The 20,689-nt window shown below is 41.7% G+C and overlaps 1 protein-coding gene across 2 annotated transcripts in view; it reads right to left on the bottom strand.

Annotated features, from left to right (window-relative positions):
* Nucleotides 1-373: 373 nt before the first annotated feature.
* MAP3K3 (mitogen-activated protein kinase kinase kinase 3) overlaps nt 374-20,689 on the bottom strand; it is a 79,656-nt gene continuing 59,340 nt past the window's right edge. For both annotated transcript variants that reach the window (XM_061591256.1, XM_061591257.1), the window contains exons 8-17: nt 19,065-19,198; nt 18,184-18,257; nt 15,478-15,545; nt 14,518-14,610; nt 13,613-13,804; nt 11,414-11,562; nt 8,370-8,501; nt 8,119-8,248; nt 6,661-6,838; nt 374-5,043 (exon numbers count right to left, since the gene is read on the bottom strand). In XM_061591256.1, the coding sequence (XP_061447240.1) occupies nt 4,815-5,043; nt 6,661-6,838; nt 8,119-8,248; nt 8,370-8,501; nt 11,414-11,562; nt 13,613-13,804; nt 14,518-14,610; nt 15,478-15,545; nt 18,184-18,257; nt 19,065-19,198 (1,379 nt within the window). In that variant the 3' untranslated portion in view covers nt 374-4,814. The remainder of the gene's footprint in view (nt 5,044-6,660; nt 6,839-8,118; nt 8,249-8,369; nt 8,502-11,413; nt 11,563-13,612; nt 13,805-14,517; nt 14,611-15,477; nt 15,546-18,183; nt 18,258-19,064; nt 19,199-20,689) is intronic.

Here is a 20,689-nt window from a genome sequence, read left to right as displayed (position 1 = left end):
TAAGCATCCCATGTGGACTATAGGACTAAGCAGCATAGAAACCAAACACTTGAGCCCCACCATTCAGAGCAACATAGCTATGGTCCATCTGTCTGGTTGCAACTTGGGCTTCCAAAGGTAACAGTTGATGAGACAAATGGTTATCCACCACAATCCAGTTAGTCCTTAAGATGTCACATTTACTCTAAGGTTGCAACACTGAAATTGTGGTCCATTCCCCCTTCACAGAAAGGCAACAGCATAGATCATAGCTGGGTTGGTGGAGAACTTGCATGCAATTCTTACAGTAGTAGAGAGTGGGGGCCTTTCAGGTGCCTCTAAATACCCGAGCATCCACAGACAACACCAGAAGTACTTTCAAAACAGTACTAGCTGAAAATGTTATTTTATTGTAAATAAAAGTTATACTTTGGCCCGGCTTTGCACTGCAAGCCCTGGTCAGTATAGATATTTATAAAAACAAAGACACAAGTGGTTCAAGGTCTTCTGTACACTCCAGGTTCAGTTGATAAACTTCACAATGCTTCCACTATCTTATGAGACACACATGGTCCACTTGTTACAAATACTAGAAAGGTTCCCCCTTTAAGTTTCAATAAATCAAACCACTTGCTCCAGAGTAGACCATTTAAATCAATAGAGGTTATTCTGGCTTGCAGATCAGTAGACTGCAGGTTTTATTTCCCAGACTTCTAAATAGTCTCCACATGGCAATTTTACAATCATGCTATTATTGTGTTGTAACATCAGCAATCTTGGTGGAAGCAAGCTCTGTTGAAGTCAGTGGGGCTTCCTCTTAAGTGCTTAGGGTTGGAGTGTAATAGAGGCTACCAAACTCAGTGGGATCTCTCCTTATCGGTGTTTTTTTAATCCTTTTGTTTGAAACTTTTCCTTGAAACCAGATATTAAATCAGCCCCACACCACACATGTAGCAGTTCCTTCAATGCAAAAAGCACCTTTAATACATATATGAATCATTCCCTCCCACAGTAACCAAGAAAGAATAGTCTTGCTTAACAGAACACTAGAAGGTGAACCTGGAGGATACAGAATCATTGTGCCAAGCCCAAAACACATTTTTTTTTTGTTTCCTCACCCATGGTTACAATTCCATCTGGGGAAAATTGCAATTTATCCTTTAGCAACCTGTTTTGTTTCTCATTTGCACCCATGAAGACCAGAAACTGAAAGCCAAAGTGCAACATGAGATTCTCAGGAGGCCAACAAAGTGCTTGAGAGACAATATGTACGGATTAAGAAGTGTTATGCTGCAGAAGGAAGGTACTTTATGTCTGGAAAAGGTTGAGCAGTGAGGATAAGCTACAAGAGAATTTTTCTTAAGTGATTTAGATGTAATGTTTGAGACAAATCTGTTCTTTTGGAGTGCTTTGAGTAGTAATTCAAGAACCTCTACAACCCTTATGCTACAAGCCAAATGCCTTCCTTCTCGGGCACTTGTTCTGCAGTTCACACAACCCTTCAGAGAATGGCAAACCGTTTTGCTTGTTTTTTTTAAAAAAAATCCACGCTGAAATTTAGCAGCCATGGAGACCTTCAGCAAAGGTTATGCAAATAGATATGTGCATCCAGTGACCTCAGTAAGACTTACACTGGTGACAAAGTACACTGCAACTGTGTTATAACAGATTTGCAATAAACCTAACTAGATCTCTGAAGAGACAAAGCCACTGCAACAAATAGCTCCTAAAACATCTCATTTCTGCCATTTTATAAAACAAACATCCCCACTGGCCCCAAGCCCCAAGTGAGGAAATAAAGAGGTATTTTGGCTTAACACATTTTGTTATAAAACTATAATCAAATTCTCTGCAAAACCAGCTGCTTCTCTCCCCGCTTTTAAAATTCACAAAAGGTGTCAATTTTCTCCCTCCCTCCCCCCTAACAGTTGCTATACATATCTATTTAAAAAATCAACAAATACAATATAAATAAGAAAAGTATGAGGCATCACCATTTGTTTACATGATGTAAAAAGCGTAACAAACAGAGTGATATAAACACATTTGTAAAAGTGCATCACTGACCATACAAGAATGCTTTGGCTTATTTCATATGCTGAATCAGCGGCTCTGGGTCCATGAATTGGAGAGTATCATACAAAGGAGGAATCAAGCCAACATATCACATTCTTGGAGACAGGTGGAGGAAGGAACTCTGCTGTTGGGCCTATGCTGAGTCACAGGACACACAGACAACAGTTGTTTTGATAAGAGTACGGTTATGTTTCGTGACAAAACCTTCAGGCCTTTTTTATCTTCAAGTCCAACAAACATGTTGGCAGGTGAGATAAAGAAAAAAATCACTAAAGTTTCATTAATTTGAAATGAACAAATCACATTATTTTCTCAAACCCTGGATTCCGCATCAGAAAACAGATCCATTCTTAAAGTAGCATTCTGGAAGGCTTAAGCAGATCAGAGTAGCCATGTTGCACCTTGCCACTCTTACAAGGGAGGGAGAAGGAACTCTTATTTTTGTTACATTTTATTTACATACTGACTACATTCTGCTTCAAAAATATGCTACTGCCGATCCATTGGAAGCATTGCCTGGGCCTGCCTGTTACCAACATGTCAGCCTGGTAGGTTGCCATCTTGTGATTTAAGTAAACATTTACAAAGCTGAGAGATGGGCGCAAACCTCAACTTTGCACAGGTGAAAACAGCTGACTACCTTAAGTTGTTGTAAAGGTGCCTGTTAAAGGAATCTTGATTGGGACAAGGATGAATAAACTGCATTTTCAAGGCCAAGAACAAGCAATGGAAACATTACATAATGGAAGTCCACATTATTTTTGCAGCACAATACAAAAGGTTAAATTGTTCAGTTATCTAGTAAGTAAATTTTTGAAACTAAAATTTCTGGAATGTGAGGTGCTTATCTTACAGCCCTGTCTGAGTATACCTGGTTCTAATACCAAAGTTTTATAAGATAAACAAGAATATTTCTCTTGGCAACTAAACATCTGAAAAACAAAGGTCTTTCATTAAGGATACTTCTCAGACTTCCTGTAATTAATTTGTCATGAATGCCCCTTTTAAAATCCCCAGGATTCCTAGCTAACAGATAATACAACATTTGAAATCAGTAGACCTTGTCCTCATGTTGCACAACTGCAAGGGTATATGACTGTATGAAAACATTGTCATAACTAGAGGTTTTGCATATATATCTCATACACCTGTATTGCTCAGTTGTGTTTCCATTTATAAAAATGTTACCTAAGATCACATGGAAATCTCAAAACAATTAATTAGGCAAGCAAGGCAAAACCCCCTTTTTTCTACATGTGCCTGAAGATGTCCCTCCTCAGTATGGAATGCTGAAAGTCCTCCATCTAGGCTTAGCAGCAGTGCTTTATTTTTTCCTGAAATAAGATCTTGGCAGTACTTGAATAATCTTTGGTTAGAAAGACTGGCAAAAACTTGAGTATGGCACCAGTGGCTGTTCTGCAGAAGAATCTTGGATGGAAGAAGCTATCTAATGAACATATAGAAGATTCTGAGGCTCAGAAGGATGCCAGTCAGGGTGTTTTCATAGGAAAGCTGTAGCTATAACTGTGGCATAAAGGCCAGTTGTATGAAACTCCAATGCAGGGAGCTGTATCATCAACTCCAAGCAGTAGCTATCCACACACACAATAATCCCTCTCTATATCCAGCATTTGTGCTAAAATAATCCATAAAAATGACATGTTCTATGATCTGAATAAATTATGCAAATAAAGTAAAATTCCATATACTTGTTTTTCATCATTTATTTGGCTTTTGTTATTTGTGGAAGGGGCACTAATCACAAACCCCATGTGTCCTGTTCAGCTCCCTCTGGCTTCTAAGAAGTCACCAGGAACTTCCCAAAGTTTCTGCATTTATAGTTTCTCTGGAGTCATGAAGACTAGAAACTTGCTTTGAAAAAATTAAGTTAAAATAAATAAATGTTAGATGCATTGAGTCTCAGGGTGCTGATTTTTTGTGCCAGATACTAAATTCTGTGTTAGCACACAGTTATTGCATAGACACAGGATGCACAGCCCTGAATTGCACCTTCAGACAGCTCTGTCAAAATGAAGCTTGATTCCCTCACTCGGGGACCTTTTATTGTGCAGGCCCTCACTGTGCTTATGTTCCATTGGAACTCCCTTTCTCATCATCCAGAAATGTGGACAGGAGGGGGATAAAAGGAGAAAAAAAGTAGAACCTGCCTCCAGCTCCTTGGGTTTGTCATAAAAACACTATTCACATATTCTTCTAAATCAATATTTTCTGAACACTTTCAGATGCTGAATACTTAAGAAAAATATATAATAATTATATATAATAACTGAGTCCATGTTCTCGTGGCACTTGACTTGATAAGGTCACGTGGACCTGTGAAACGAACGCTAGCCAACACACTTTTGTAGCTTTTAGCAGCTTATCACAAGTTCTGATTCATCCTCTTCGCCTTTGGACCAACTTCTGATGCACAGCTACATTCAAGTGAGATCGCTCCCAGCTCATGTGCCATCGCTGATGAGCATGCCATCAAACATTCCATGACAGCACAGAGAAGAACAGAGATGCAGATGTAGATTGCACAGCTACTAGAAGCATCAATCCAAAAAGAAGATAACCAAATAGGAGCAGCTGATGTCTCTGCTTTGCTCCTCAAACACTGCCTTTCTAGGCAAATAGGACACCAGTGCCAGCATCTGGAGCTGTTACTCTCATAAGGGCCACAGCACAGCATCTTCAAAAAAGAAAGATGTTGAAAGCTGAGGAAGAAGTGCTGTTTCAGGGGTAAGGGTAGTAATTCAGTATGGGAGCTGTGCAAAGTGATGCCGCAGCAGCTCTTCAGCGGAGGGTCTCTGCCTGGCTTCTATAAAGATCCGCTTTAGAAAGTCTCGGCAACTTTCTGAAATGTGGGAAGGGAGCTGTGGGTTAGTTGGCTGTGTGGCAATCTTGAAAATGGCTGCCATGGCTTCATATTCTGCCCAGGGTGGCTTCTCTGTTAACATCTCCACCACAGTACAGGCAAGGCTCCTGGAAAAGAAGAACACAGAACGTAATGTTCTATATTAGAAAAAGAATGGCAGAAGGAGGATTTCTCGCAGCACCATTCCTACGACATACACACACAATCTAGAGAAAGGGGAAGCCAGCCAGATGGATGACTAATAAATTCAATAAATAATAAAATAATTAACCTGTTGCAATAAAAACCCAACAAGGCCTCTTGTCCTTTAAAAGCTAACAAATTTGTTGTGGCATAAGTTTTTGTGGATCATTTAGGAATATCAGGGCATGAGCTGGAGGACTGACCAATATCAAAGCTGAAGAAGGAAGTCACACAGAAGCCAGATACTTCAAAAATCTTAATCACTTTGGCTGAGTCAGACTACACCAAATCCAAATTTCAATTTTGAGCCAAGCTAGAGAAAAGGACAAACGTTCTTACAACATTGCTTAACTGGAGAAATAACTTGGTCTGGAGATCCACTGAACTTGCACAACACATTTGATTCCAGCAGTACATATGCATAAAGGTTATTTCTACCAGGGTTCAACCTTGGAATTTCAGAAAAGAGCCCACAGAATAGCCTGAAGCCTAATAATGATAGCACTACTATGAAGCTAAGAAAGTCTGTCTTTCTGAGATAGTCTGCCATCCCAGCAGTTTATAGCGTCAGAGCTGCCTCCTGGTGCACCTCAAGTAGCCATCTGTACAATTCTTCAACGGAGTTCTTCACTAGGATAGCGCATCTGCAAATAACCAGGAGTCTGGCAATAATCCTGTCCATCCAACTGATCAAAATTTTTCCTATCATGCATGTCACATGGTATGAATTCCACTCACTCTCCCTGCCCCCCACCCCCCAAATTACTTCTGCCAGCAGCAGACTAAATGCAACAGTAGGGAGGAAGAAGGGTTTGTTGTGAGACTAGATAAATCACAACTCCCAAGACCAAGTTGTAGGAAAACAATGTGTTTTGCCATCTTTGCTGTCTCTGTGCATTTCCTACAGCTGATTGATAAGCTAATATGCTGGACTTGAGTGCTAGAACATGACTGAAAGAGACCCTGGAAAACAGCTCTTCCAGATGTGACCTCAGCAGGAGCTTTTCCATTAAGAAATGTGGAAGAGGTGTCCAAATGAATTGCAGCTTTGATCCAGAAACAAGCCAAGGAAATGGTAATTTCTCAAGTGGAATATCTGTTTGTAGGTACTCATTGTTTGGCCTCCTGATAAGAAAGACAAGAACTGAGCATGAAGGACACCCCTCAAGGCAGAGTTCATTGAAGAAAGGATGGGGTATAGAAGATAATGATGAAAAAATTGCTCTTAGTGCTAAAAGTTCAGCCCCTTACCAATGAACAGCCCACCCTCACATATCTAGTTAGTGGTCAGAGAATGTGACTTCCAATCACCTCTTTTAAAAAAAATTAAAATACTTGCTTCCATGTGAACTCAATCACATAGCAGACAGAAGCAGCTGCACAACTAACATGGTGTGTCATGTGGCTCGGGGTATTCTGAGCAAAAATGTCCCCTGCTCCTTGTACTCCTAGTCATCCACTTAAAAGCTTACGGACTTCAGGTGCACTGACATCCTGGCCAAAACTATGTACCAAATGAGCACAACAGAGCAACTGCTCACCAGACATCTGCTTTTCTTCCATAACCTTCCCCGCTGATCACCTCCGGACTCATCCAATAGGGAGTGCCAGTGACAGAACGGATGCCGGTCCCAGACATGGAGATCGTCTGCAGCCGCTTGCTAGCCCCAAAGTCCCCAAGCTTCACATTGCCAGCAGAGTCCCGGAGAATATTAGCTCCTAAGATGGGTAAGGGTAAAATAAAATAAATAAAAAAGGGGGGGGGGAGAAGCAGCAGCTTTACATGTACAATTCAAAGTCTGTCACTATCACGCAGGGTATTAGAGGACATTACATAAAGAGGTAAGGAAAAGACTAGGTTGGGGGAACTGACTCGAAGATGAATCAATGAAAGTAAAGTTAGCAACCTCATAGTTTAGTGTATGGTTAAACAATTCACTACTGGACAGTACACAGCACATTAGTCAAATGTGGAAAACCAGGAGAGGTGTGGAGGGGAATGAAGAAGGAAGAGAATCTACACATGGCTGTGGGGTAAAGCAGGGGAGGAACGAAAAGGGAACCTCTGAAGAAAGTTGTTTGCTTTCTCACCTACTTCTTTACTGTCCCTGACCTGCCATTTTTCCAGGAACTGTGATGTGGAACAGTCAACTGTTCATCTTGTTCAAAGTTTTTGAACATAGGAAATGCTTTACAGAAAGAGAAAGGTTCTCTTTTTAAGATTTTGATATAGAAAAAGGGGATTTAAAGCTTTCAGTGCTGTGCTATTTTTCTGCCAAAAATTACCCCATGACAGGACTTCCCTCCCATGATGACACTATTTGCTGCAAATAACTCATTCAGGGGCAAATAGCAGCATTGGGGGTGGGGGAAGGGAACTTTCAATAGAAAAACAGTGCAGGAAGGAAATTAACACCCACTCCCATGCTGTGACCCTGATCAGCCCCCTCTGTGGCTGCTTGTTGTAAAAAAGAAGAGGAGACCATTGTAAGTAGGTGCTTTAAAGTGCATCCTTAATTTAACATGCTCCATTTTCAAGCTGACTCCTACAAAAATGTCTCATGAAAGAAGTGCAAAACTTCTTCAATTAGTCTTGTGCTATTTCTTGTCCTACCCACTGCTCTTCCTCCACTCTTCACCCTTTTTTAACTCTAAGTTTGTACAAGTACCATAGAAACTTTGCTAATTTCTTTTAGCAGAAGCTGCTTCATGGATTCTTCATGACTCCAATGCCTTTTTTTTAGCATGCTATCAATTAGGGAAAGAGGGCCGTGTTTGTTGCAAAAAAAAGGGGGGGAGGAGGCTATTCTGTTTGTGATAAGTACAATTGCAAAAAAAAAGTAGGGTTTTTTTAAAAAGAACAGAGAGATTGCAATTCCAAAGAGAAAGGAAGTTGGCATGTAGATTAGTATTGGGACAGTGAGGGACAAAACAGTTCTCACAGCAGGGCACGTACGTGGACATGCATGTACACACACACACAACCCTGTGTCTCTTACCCTTTATATCCCTGTGTACAATCATGTTGCTGTGGAGGTAACAGACTCCTTCAAGAATCTGCCGAGTGTACTTCCGTGTCACATTTTCCGTCAGTGCACCATAAGCCTTCAGCTGGTCTTTGACAGAACCCTTCACAGGAAAAACAGGAAAAGTATTGAAGAGTACTTCAAGAAAAAGTAAGCGATCTTACAGCTCAATGCAGGTCAGTAGCAAAAGACAATCTAGACTAGAGAACTAATTTGATTCTTACCCCTGGCATGTACTCCATGAATATGCTCAGGGTCTTCTCTGCTCGGTCCCTCAAGCATCCATAATACTGGACAATGCGCTCATGCTGAAGATTCTTCAACAACTGAATCTCACACTCCAAAGCACTCACTTCCTGCAAGCATGAAGAGAGCCAGTTAGTTTATTAGGATGAGAATTCATGTGTCTGCCTGCTCCCTCCTTGCCCCTCCTGGCGTTGAGGAAGATGTTGTGGTTTATTAACCCACAGTTTCCCATGATATCTGAACTGGGAAACCATGGTTTAAAGCACTTCTTCCAAACAGCGTAGATAGCCAAGTACTGTACTACATTTGTACTTGGTAGAAGTGACAAGTTCTCAGCAGGAACTTGCCTAGAAATTAGTTTTCCCTCTGCAACTTCTACATGGCATAAAATTGACTTAACAGTTTCCACTCCGATTAAATTGATTAGTTATATTAGTTTTAGTTTATTAATCTAATAAGGTTCTAAGACTAATGAAGAGGCAACTGCTGTGCTTCCATACAGGAATACCCCGCATTAATGTACACAATGGGTCCAGAGCGAGTACGTAAACCGAAAATGTACTTAAAGTGAAACACTACCTTTTTTCACTTATCACTGCATGTATTGCACTGCAATCGTCATATACGGGCATAACTGATGTAAATAACGCATTTATAACTAAAATAAACACTGTAAACTGTAGTTGGAAACTGATTGGGCGGTGGCGTCAAGCCGTTCAGTGTCCATTCTTGCGAAGTGAGCGTACATAAACAGGGGAATGGTGCTACTGTAAATATGTCCGTACTCACGAGTGTCCGTAAAGTGAAGGTCCGTATAGTGGGGTATTCCTGTACTCTATTTCTAGTGTCAGCCGATGGTAAGGGAGCAGGTGATGTGGTGATGCTTTGTAACTGGTCTGACAATGCCGAGTGCAATGGGATAGCATTTGGGGATTCTAGGGAAGGTGGGGAAGAACCAACCAGGATATCTCTACACAAATCATGGTTTGTTTGAATGTATGTCTGCTAGATTCTGCATGAATAAATTAACCATGGTTAAAACAAATCATGGTTTAGCATTATGTCTGAAAGAGCCCAGTGATTTTAAGTCACTTATTTGTAAACGTTCACTAAAACTCTATTAAACTGTTGTCCTTGGCTTTTCAAAGGCCTAAAATGCCCAGACAGTACAGAAGGCATTGCCTTGGAAAATATAATTGAAAAACCATAGAGAGAGGAAGGTCCCCAGTATACAAAGAAATAGAAAGAAAAAGAACAGGAACTAGTTAGGCAGGAATAAAGTGCTCTCATCAAGAACTTACATAGGCAGGTAAAACAAGCTGATAAGCTACGAGATAAACATCCATAAAGCGTTCAACAAGCAAGACCAGCCGATAAACTTCCAATTAAACATCCATAAATGAGTTATTTCAATAATTTCAGTTATTAATAACTGTTAATTACACATGAAAAAAGTGCTCCAGATGTTCCAGTTGCTAATGAGATCTGGATTGAATCCTGTTTCATGCCTTCTCAGATGGAAAAATGGAGATTGTACAGGGATAGCAGTTTCTTGATCTCCTATTGCCACAAATTCTTACCGATACATTCCTTTCTTCAGGCATTGTCCTGAGACTAAATCCTGTTGCCAATCTGCATGTGCCATAGACATGAGAGGATAGCTTCAATGGTTATCCACATAATCCAGGGAATGAAATTTACACAAGAAAAATTTCAGTGCTGCCTTCCCAGTGCTCTCCTGCAAAGGCCCCATGGGGCCATTTCTACCCTCACCCAGGCTCACTTCCAGTTTTGGAGCGCTCCTGGGGGAAAACAATAAAAACCTGCCTGGGATGGTGGTGGTGGGAAATAACAGGTAAGGTTCAGAAAGAGAAAAATGGTTCAACACCCCCAGCCCCATCTTTCCTTCCCAATATTAGTTTAGTCCTCAGTTCTGTTTCATTGGACCAGAACTGCTAAGTGACTGATTTGCAAAGGCTTAAGATTCTACCACTGAAAAAATTCACAAGGATAAAAAAGGGAGATATATGGTACATGTATGTATGGTACATGCAGATTGAAATATAAAAAGGTCCACACTGCATCAAAATAGCACCTAACATACAATCTCAATATTAGGAGCCAACCACTTGTGGCCTCTGGGCTCTCACATGCAAGCATTAGTGTTGTGAAGGAACTAGTGGTTATGGGAACAAACTTCAGGTGATAGGTACGGACCACCCTTCACATACTTCTAATGCAACCCTATTTGGTTCCTTCTCCTACATACTTTTAACTCATCTACCCTATAGATGGCAACCTTGCCCCACGTTAAAAGACATTCAGTTTGATATGAAGCAGCAGCCACTAGTGCAGAACGCATTGGCATGTCTTGTGGTTGAGGCTGCCTTTCCATCAGCACATGAACACCAACGCCGAGAGAACTGCACTGGCTGCCAATCTGCTAATGGGCCAAATTTACTATTACTATATAAAGCCCGAAACAACTTGGGACAAAGGTATCTGCAGGATCCCCTTACTGTCTACATACCTGCCAATTCACTGCAGTCATCTATGGGGTCTCCTTGTGGTGCCACTTGTGCCAGAGGTTCAATGAGTGGTAGTTTGGGCTAGGTCCTTTAGTGCAGTGACATTGGTTCTATGTAACATGCTCCCCATTGAAGTCAGACAGACACAATCATTGTATATATTCCATTGGATGCTTAGCATCTTATTTCAGCAGACCTTCCCAGAAGGATGGGTTTATTCATTGACACTATTTTATGTGTTTGGAAATTAGGTTTTATTTGTTTGTTTGATTTTTAATGTTGCACATGGCTGTCTTTTTTTTAAAAGTTTAGCTGTTCTACAAATATTTGAAATAAATAAAGACACTGGGTGTAGAAGATGAACATAAGATGCATATGTTTGTACATCTGATTCAAATTTAAGAGATTGTTACTTGCAGAAATTGAGTTAGCATGATATTTCCAAATCTGAACATTTACTCTTGACCATTTTTCCAGAGCGATCATTCAAGTACCTTGCTTGTTTCAGGACTGTCTGGGTCAAACTGGACCTGCTTAGCTGCAAGTTCTCTGCCTGTATCCACATCGTAGCACAAGTACACACGGCCAAAGGCACCTTGTCCTAAGAGTTTACCTCGTCGCCAATTGACTGGAGCACTTGGAGCTGCCAAATACAAAATTCATTCTTTGTTTATAACGGCATCCTCAAACATCATCTTCTACGTCCACCAACGTAAGTTATTTATATCTGTATTACTTTAAAAAGAATAAGAGAGCCAGGGAGATATTCCCAGACTCCAAGGTAGAGATCCTACCATCAAAACAGCGAAGTATAGCATATAAATGTTTTTTTATGTTGCCATAAATCGCCTTGATGTTTTGCAAGAGGGCAGTATATAAATACTTTTATCTACTATATATTGTGGAAAGTAGTTTGTCTGTCTTTCTGTCTGTTCTCTATGCACTTGGGCACCTTTTGAGATATAGTTGTCAAACTTGGCATGATGGTTTCCAAGATGGAGGAGTCAGTTTTTGTCTACATTTGGATATTGCATGCCGTTCTGAATCAAGTTGGTAAACTGAAACATTCCAAACTCATCAATTTGGACACCTCTAAATATATCATCACCCAATTCATCATGGTAGTTCCTGAAATTGATGGGGAGTTTTGGTCTATATTTGGATACCATTGGATACCATTTTGAAACATGATGTGGCCTGAATCTTTCAACACTGCACTGACTTTAAATGAAATTTGGCAGGAAAGTAATAGGGCTCTGCACTGACTTTGGCCACAGCCGAAAACCCAAACCAAATCAGGCTGATTTGGGCAGATCCAGCCTTCGACCCAAGTCAGGTAGAGACAACCTGGGTTGAGTCAGGCCAGGCTGCCTGGAGCAATCTGGGGCTGTCAGAGGGCAGGACATTGGGTGGGAAGGACAGACAGGCAGCCTCTGCAAAGGAGCAGTGTGGGGCTGTTTGCAAGACAGCTTCCAAATGGCTGGTAAGTTGAAGGTGCAATCCTGCTGTTTATAGGAGTTACCCGCAGGGAACACACTATGTAAGCAGACCCTAGCAGGATTGAAAAGGGAATGGCAAACATGGCAGAGGTCCCCTCACAGAAAGAGGAGACCTAACCCTGGGACCTGGGCAAGGGAGAGGAGAAGAGAAGAACCATCTACTGCCCCTGTGCTGGGACAGCAACAGTGGTTTGTCTCTCACCATTAGTTATGGCCCACATGGCAAAGGCTATGGCAGGAGTCTGTTTGGAGAGCTTGGCAAGTGAGATGGGTCTGGCTCAGGCAGCTGCTTCCATAATGTAGTGGCAGTAGCAACAGCTGCCAGGTAAGTGGCTACCATGGAGTGGGAGAAGGTGGGGGGTGGCTGGGGGTTGAACTGCCCTGAGCTAGGACCTGTTGGGGCAATGACCCTGGACGAGGGATGGCAGAGTGATGAGAGCAAGCAGGCCTGGCATGGCAGCCGAGCTCATTCAGCAATGGTGCAGAAGCTGCCCACTAAGGGTGAAATCCTGCTGGAAGCATGGGTTTTCTTCACCATCATGTTCCCCACAGGAAACATGCTGGTAAAAAAGCACCCAGCAGGACTGAAACTGTCCTGTATTCTGCAGCACGGTCAGAGGGTGTGTGTGCAGTGTCTCCTTCTCCCTCCCAACTGTACAGGGACTCAAATATTCTAAACTTTAGCCCCATTCCCAAATTGATTGAGGGCCAGATTTGTGCCAAGTGTTCGCTGGGTTGGGCTGATACAGGCCCCTGGATCACAGCCCTGGGTGGGGTTGGGTGTGTGTGCACAGCCCTAGAAAAATAACAAATTACAGCAAGTGAACATATCTTTCCCCAGTTTGTAAGAACTGCTATGACACACCAAATAATCATATGTAGCTCTGCACCCTCTCGTCAGTGGCCACCAAAAAGCCCCAGAGAAGCTCATAAGCATGACAAATGGTGTCTCCTATTGTTCAACCTTAGCGCTTAGTAAACAGAAGTTTTATTTCAAACCATCATGGTTCAGAACCACTGACAGACTGATCCTCTATCCATTTATCTCATCTGTTAACAAGCCACCTACGTTAGTTGCCACCATAAAATCCTGTGGCAATCTGAAGAAATGCTTCCTTTTGTCCATCTTGAAGGCACTGGTAACCACTATTACGTCTGGTACTCTATTTCCCAAATCTGGGAGTGACTGCTTACATTTGGTTGGAATGTTCCTCTCTTGCACAGTGAGAGCATTCTCACTGTCAGCACTCCGCAAGCGCCCACGAGGGTCTAGATACTGCACTGTCAGGCCAAGGTTCTCCCCATTGGTGCTCAACGAGCGGTTAGATGGCACTAGTGTGAAGAGGTTGCCCTGGTGATGTCGAATACGTGGAAACGTCCTCCGTCCTGTAGAGTTACCAAATGTTAGGAAGGCAACAGTAAGTTTGCAAATAAAACAGTCCAGATATAGGAGAAAAAACAGGGCTGGGGACAGAATTTGGGGGCAAGAAGCTTTTGCAGATATGAATTCTGAGGTAGCAAAAACCTATATGAAAGTAAAGTTAAAACTAATTTTCTTGGGATAACTGTGCTGTGGATTAATTTTGTAATGTATAGCCCAACAACTAGTTTTACCTGTGGGTCTTGTAGGGAAGTGGTGAGGCAAAAAACACACAAAAAGGAGCAAAACCTTAGGAGCTGGGGATATATATATATATATATATATATATATATATATATATATATATATAATTCATTCATTCAACTGCCTGATGTGCTTTGAACATAAACTCTTTTTCAAAAAGTAGCAATGTTTGTTCTCAAGGCTATTACAGCCTCAAGTAGTCAGAACCAAACACCTTGAATTAGCATGCTCATGCTTCCATCTCCCTCCACATTATCTTCTTGAGCCATTTTTAAATACAGGAAACAGAATGAGGGAACGTCATCTTCTTGCTTATACAATCCTGCCTCTGCTTCCATCTAGTCCTCTCAAGCAATTTCAAGAAAACTGGAGATGGAGGAAAAGGCTGAGCAACTGGGGAATTCCCCTTGTCAAATGGCAACCCTATCATTAAGATTGAAAGCAGGGCATCTTCTTGCAGTGCAAGCACACCCACCATCACTATAATCTTTGAGCTGCATGGAGACATGGTAACGCCGAGGGTACGTCCCACCTTTCTCTGCTTTGTCAAATATTTGATTCTCACGATCTAGGATAGAGAGAAAAAAGGCAAAACAAGTTACCTTACAGAACACGCACAGATGGCACCCCTTTCAGGTGCACAAATGGGATCTTCTACTAGAGAAGGTCTCAAGGGGGAAGAACATGAACCTCACAACTTGAAGAAAGGTTTGCTAAACATGTACAAATCTTAACAGTGGATACATATTGGAAAGACAAAATTTAGACTAAGAGCATGCCAGCAATCTTGTCCAACTGCTATGTATGGATTTCTGATGAGTATGCATCTGCTTTTGGTATTGTGGACTTAGATGTGAGAGTAGATATTTACAGCACAAAGGGCAGAATGACTAAAAAGAACTACTAGAACCCACTGAACTATGCAGATCACAGAAATCTAGCTCCTTTTTCACTGAGATGTCAGGGCAGTTGGCACACAGCAGTTTGTGGGCAAAACTGAGCCCACAGAATAGCTTATTAACTTGTTTTCATCTTTGCCATGCTGGTAAAGGAGCCATAGTTTCAGCCAACTCCTTCCTTACAGGTGGCTTCAGGAGGGAAGAGAAACCAACACGTAGTAAGCATGTCTCTTGAAGACTACGATTTTTTCCCTGACCAAACAACGTTCAACCATTTGGTGGCAAAAGAATCAGAGAAGCAGAAGTGATCTGGTAACACACACCACTATCTTCCACCCTAGACTGGCCTAGAAGCGAGACAACTGCTGACAACTGACATTGCCTGCACATTTCAAAATGTCTTTTTCTAGTCAGAATACAAACAGAGAATATAGAATCCTGATTAGGAGCAGCAAACACAAAGGAGAGAAACAAGGAGATTTCTTATCTGTTAGCCACCACCAGATCAAATACTTTTTAAAATTGTAAAGACATACCTGAGAACTCTTGCCTATTATCTGGGAAACTCTGAGCCCTGGACATGCAGGATTTTCGAAAGGAGAGGCTGTTTGGAGGAAGAAAGAACTAAGTTTTGCATCTAAACTGGGCCAAAAATGGCCTATGTACAACTTAACGTGATGTCCCCCAAGCTTAGAAATATGCTAGGTAGCCTAAACCTGAATTACAATTGTGTATTTGCATCCAATGCAGTATTGTGGGATTTCTGCAGCTGTAAACATCATATAAACAAATATTTGTTGCGTTTGAGTATTCTGACTTTTGGAACCCAGAGTTTATACACTTTGTTGGGTTCCCCCATCCCCCAATTGCAACCCTAAATTGAATATCAGTTTTGGAAAAAAATAAACCAGGCCACATAGAGTTGAATTTGAAATTGAAATTGAAACTTTATTTTTACCCCGCCCTTTTTCCAAACTGGAACTCAGGGCGGCTTACAAATAGAACTACATGTAGTTAAAAACATAGAAAAACATACAATTAAAATACAATTAAACTATGCACAACCTTAAAACCATAAAAAGCACTTAAAAATCTAAAAACAATTTAAAATAATACAAATAATAATATAAAACAATAAAACAACTTGTAAAGCCCAATCCTAAACACCTTCTATCCCAAAAGCCTGTCAGAATAAAAAAGTCTTTACTTGCCAACGGAAGGATGGCAAGGAGGGGGCCATTCATGCCTCCCTAGGAAGGGGGTTCCAGAACCTAGGAGCAGCCACCGAGAAGGCCCTATCTCGCATCCCCACCAATCGCACTTGTGAGGGTGTTGGGACTGAGAGAAGGGCCTCTCCTGAAGATCTCAGGGCCCGGGCAGATACGGTCTGACAAATAGCCTGTAAAACTCCCACCTTAAAGATGTAATTCCATTTTTAACATATATTTTACATTTTTCAAACACAGCCCAATTTCCCCCCTCAAAGGGCCAAATATAGATTTTCCCATTATAGTAATGCAAGCTATCTAGTCAAACTATCTGGATCTATTCCAATCTGGTTTTTGTCATCATGGAAGCTGCTTTGGTCACCTTGATGCAATGCAATAACCTATGATAGGGGAAATGCAATACTGCTAGTTCTCCCAGATCTCTTAGTAGCTTTCAGTATCATTGGCCATTATATCTTTTCTGGAGAGGTTATTCAAGTTAAAGATCTCCCCTCTTACAGGATGGAGCCCATAGAGTGGAGCATTTTGTTCAGGTATAGCAAAGTATAGGTCAGGCAACAGAGAGTCAGGGCAGAGAGCACGCATCTGGAGCAATCTTCAGGATTAGGCTGGATACTAGAAACACGAGGAGTGTTGCTTCAACACTTGTCTTTATATAGTTTGGCAGAGAGAAGTTTCGGTAAAGCTCTGTCTCCTTGGAGGAAACCTGGTTGTGCATTAAAGAGGCAGTACTCTACTATACAGGCATGTGCTCCAGTGGGTGGAACATCTCCTGTGTACGCTGGAAACTGAAAAAGTGGAGGAGAATGCCCTCTTGGGGTGCTGGTAGTTTTTTTGGGGGGGGGCAGGGAATTCCAAGACCAAGGAAGGGGAAAAGCTACCTCCTCTGGAATCAGAGATACTTATCTCACTGTGTGTTGGTGCTTCTTTTCCATGGAAGTATCTACTGAGATCACTTTTTTTATATGACAGCTTTCAGGAAACTAACAACCTCTTGTCATCAGAGCTCTCTTCTTACTGAGGTCAGGATACTGCACCATGAGAGGATTGAGGCATTGTATTTCAGTGGTTCCACTCCTACTTGAATGGCCAATTTCAGAAGGTAGTTCTGGAAGAATACTGCTTGTCAGTGGTATTTATGCGATGGGATCTGGCAGGCTTCCATCTCATATCCTATGCTTTATAATATCTACATGAAACTGCAGACCGAACCATCTAGGGTCCGGGGGTGAAATGTCTTAAGCATACTAATGAATAATCTTTCTCTCATCATATTCAGGTGAAGTGGTAGAGGTGCTGAACCCCTGCTTTCAAAAGATATGGACTGTATGAAGGCCAATAAATTGAAGCTGAACCCGTGCTTACAAAAGTAATGGACTGTAAATAAATGTAAATGTACTGCCTTCAAGTCGATTCCAACTTATGGCGACCCTATGAATAGGGTTTTCATGAGGTTGAGAGGCAGTGACTGGCCCAAGGTCACCCAGTGAGCTTCATGGCTATGTGGGGATTCGAACCTTGGTCTCCCAGGTTGTAGTCCAACACCTTAACCACTACACCACACTGGCTCTCAATGGACTGTATGAAGGCCAATAAATTAAAAGTTCAAACTAGACAAAGATGGAGGTACTGTTGATGACCATACAATTAGTGGGGGTGTCTACCCAAGCCTTTTGTTATTTCATGTGATTTATATATGGTGTGAGTGGTGAACTCAATCAGTTTTGACTTTACTTCAGTGTCTCTCTGCCAGGAACAGACAAACAACTCCTGTACTTCCTAATAATCCTTGGGTAACTGCTATTCATCGACAAATTCCAGAAGCAGATAACAGATATAACTGAAGTGAAGATCTAGCATAAGTGAGACAAGGCAAATAATGCAGAAGAAGAAGAAAAATAAACTCAGTGTCACTGTCAATCTCACAAGTAGCAAAACTCCTTAGCAATCTCAACATGCTGCTAAGAAATTTAACAGAAGCAAAATCCATTCCAAACCCACTAAGGTCCATACCTGTCTCCTGACTGGTCCAATGACTGACAACTGCCAGATATAGAGTTTTCAGCACTGCTTAAAGGATCCAACATCTATAAGAGGTCACAGAAACTCAAGATGAATATAGTCTAAAATACAACACAAAACAAAAAGGCAAAGGAGAACACAGATTTTATGCTCACTTAGCTAGACCTGCCAAAGCTAGAATCAATTAGTGAGGGTTGTAACACACTCTGAGATTAGGATCTCAGTCTGTAGATCTACAATTCTTTCATTCTGTATAGCCAGTGAAGGTGGGAGTGGGGGCACCCCCCTGGCATCTTATAAATACTACTTGCAAAGCCCCATACTTGGCTCAACCAGTGATATTTCCATTCACTGTACTAGTGAACAAGTGAGCATGCAGGAAAGAGAAATGAGCCTAGTGGTAGAAGCAAACCTATAGCCAAAAGTGACCCCTGCTCCATTTGACCCCATGTATTTTAGAATCTTGAGGACGGAGAGTACTGGAATCAAATTGTAATGAACCGTAAACTTAAAGCACTGTAGAATAGTTGCCTGTACATACACATATATAGTGGCATCTGTGCATCGGCATTTTCAGATTTATTCATATAAAAAATTCTATCCTGCCCTTCTAGTGTCCATGCACAACTTGCTGCAGATACACATAACACAACAAACAAACATTCTACTAAGAATGTTGGGTAAGAGCTGTAACTAGAGCACATGCTTTGCATATGGATGATCTCGGGCTCAATACCTGGCATTTCCTGGTAAACACTCCTGTTTGAAACCTTGAATAACCTATGTAATACTCCAAGATAAAGACCACAGTTTAGGAAATTAGAAAGTAGTACTGGTTCTACTTTGGCATGTTCCTTTTATGTCCAACTCACACATTGTTCGCTGGTCTCTGGGATGAATTCCCCTTCACTGTTGATGCTCGTGTAAGACCCCTGACGAGCGATTCGTTGTTGTCTCTCTGGGACATACCCTGGAGGTGGCGAACTTCGGCCTGTATTCTGAGAACCTGACGATTTTAAAATACTTATTAAGAAGATGCACAAGGCAAAGAGCATCTGAAAGGAAAAGGAATAACACTGTTCTCTCTTGCACTCTTGAAACATGATTGTGGGGCCCGATGCCACTGGCCACTGCCAACAACAGAGGAAGATGCAGTCGTAATGTTATCTAGAGTGGCTACAAAGAGACAACTAGGAGCTTTAGGGCAGGTCGTACGATACCAGGTGATTGACAGGTCAGTAGCCCCACCTACCTGTCAAAAGTGGCACAGGGAGGGTGGGCCCACTGGCCAGATCCAGTTCCCACCCTTGGAACAGAGAAAAAGTTATGTGAGTACCAATTTTTTAAATGCATTTCCACTAAACAGAAGGCCACACTTTTATACTTGCTATGCTTCAAGTTTTTCAAGCTCAATTATTTTATGGGAATTCAGATTTGAGCTGAAGCCAATTTAAAACCACTGGAAGTTGTGCCATATAAATTCCTTAAGCAAATTTTCTCTGTACCAGGATGCATTCTGGATGCTCCTCCTCTCTATTTTCACATGGGCCCAGCTCAGGACATTTAACTATTGGCTCTGGTCATATTTAGTCTTTCTGGCTTGCTTCGCATGAAAGCAGTTAGATGAAGCTATTAATTTAAGGCAGAGGTCACCATCCTTTTTAGACCAGTGGGCACATTTTGAATTCTGAGTGTGTGCTGTGGGTGCCTGTCACAAAATGGCTGCCATGGGGGCATGGCATAACACACAATTAAGAGTATGTATAGTATTGCTACTTCTTCCACCTCACCCAGAACAACCTCATGGGAAGTCACCTATGTCCTGGTGGTCCTAACTGTGGAGTTCACACAATATTAATCCCCCCCCGCTGTTGCTGTCTAACAGGGAGCATTCTCAAGTACCAGGGAAAATATATGAAGTGGCCACATCACTCTCTCTCTAACACACTTGCCGCAAATAGAGACCACAGACACACATGTATCTTCCTCATATACACACTCATACACTGTCACACATAAATATCTCCCTCTTTCTCATAGACCACACACGCACTTCCCCTCCCCTCAGACACACACCCATGGGTGCTAGGTTGCTTTTGAATTTAAGGTTATTCACCATAACAGATTAAATTTAGGACTCGGTAAAGCAAGAAACCTACTGAAGCAACACTTGTTTGATATTGCACAACAGAACAACCTATCTGCAATAAGACTACTGTCCCTAATATGATTGTCTTCCAACTAATCCTCATGATACAATGGCATCTTTTCTACAGGATCTAACTATTCCAAATTACAAGAGATTTCTTGAGTGCATGATTCGATGCGCTGCTTTTGGCAGTACTTGAGGGTGGTTTTAAGAGAACGCCGTTCTAAATTTGTATATGTCCATGTGGAGATGGTAATACTGTAACACTGACTCTTGTATGGCTGTTTTGCTCTTTTTACAGAGATTTCTGTGAAGCAGGCATGGCTAACTTGCAGACCTAAAACCTTT

This window comes from Rhineura floridana, chromosome 11, assembly GCF_030035675.1.
Source record: "Rhineura floridana isolate rRhiFlo1 chromosome 11, rRhiFlo1.hap2, whole genome shotgun sequence".
In the NCBI taxonomy this organism is placed as follows: Eukaryota; Metazoa; Chordata; class Lepidosauria; order Squamata; family Rhineuridae; genus Rhineura; species Rhineura floridana.
Note: the sequence above shows the minus strand (reverse complement) of the source record. Positions and strands in the feature narration are given on the sequence as shown.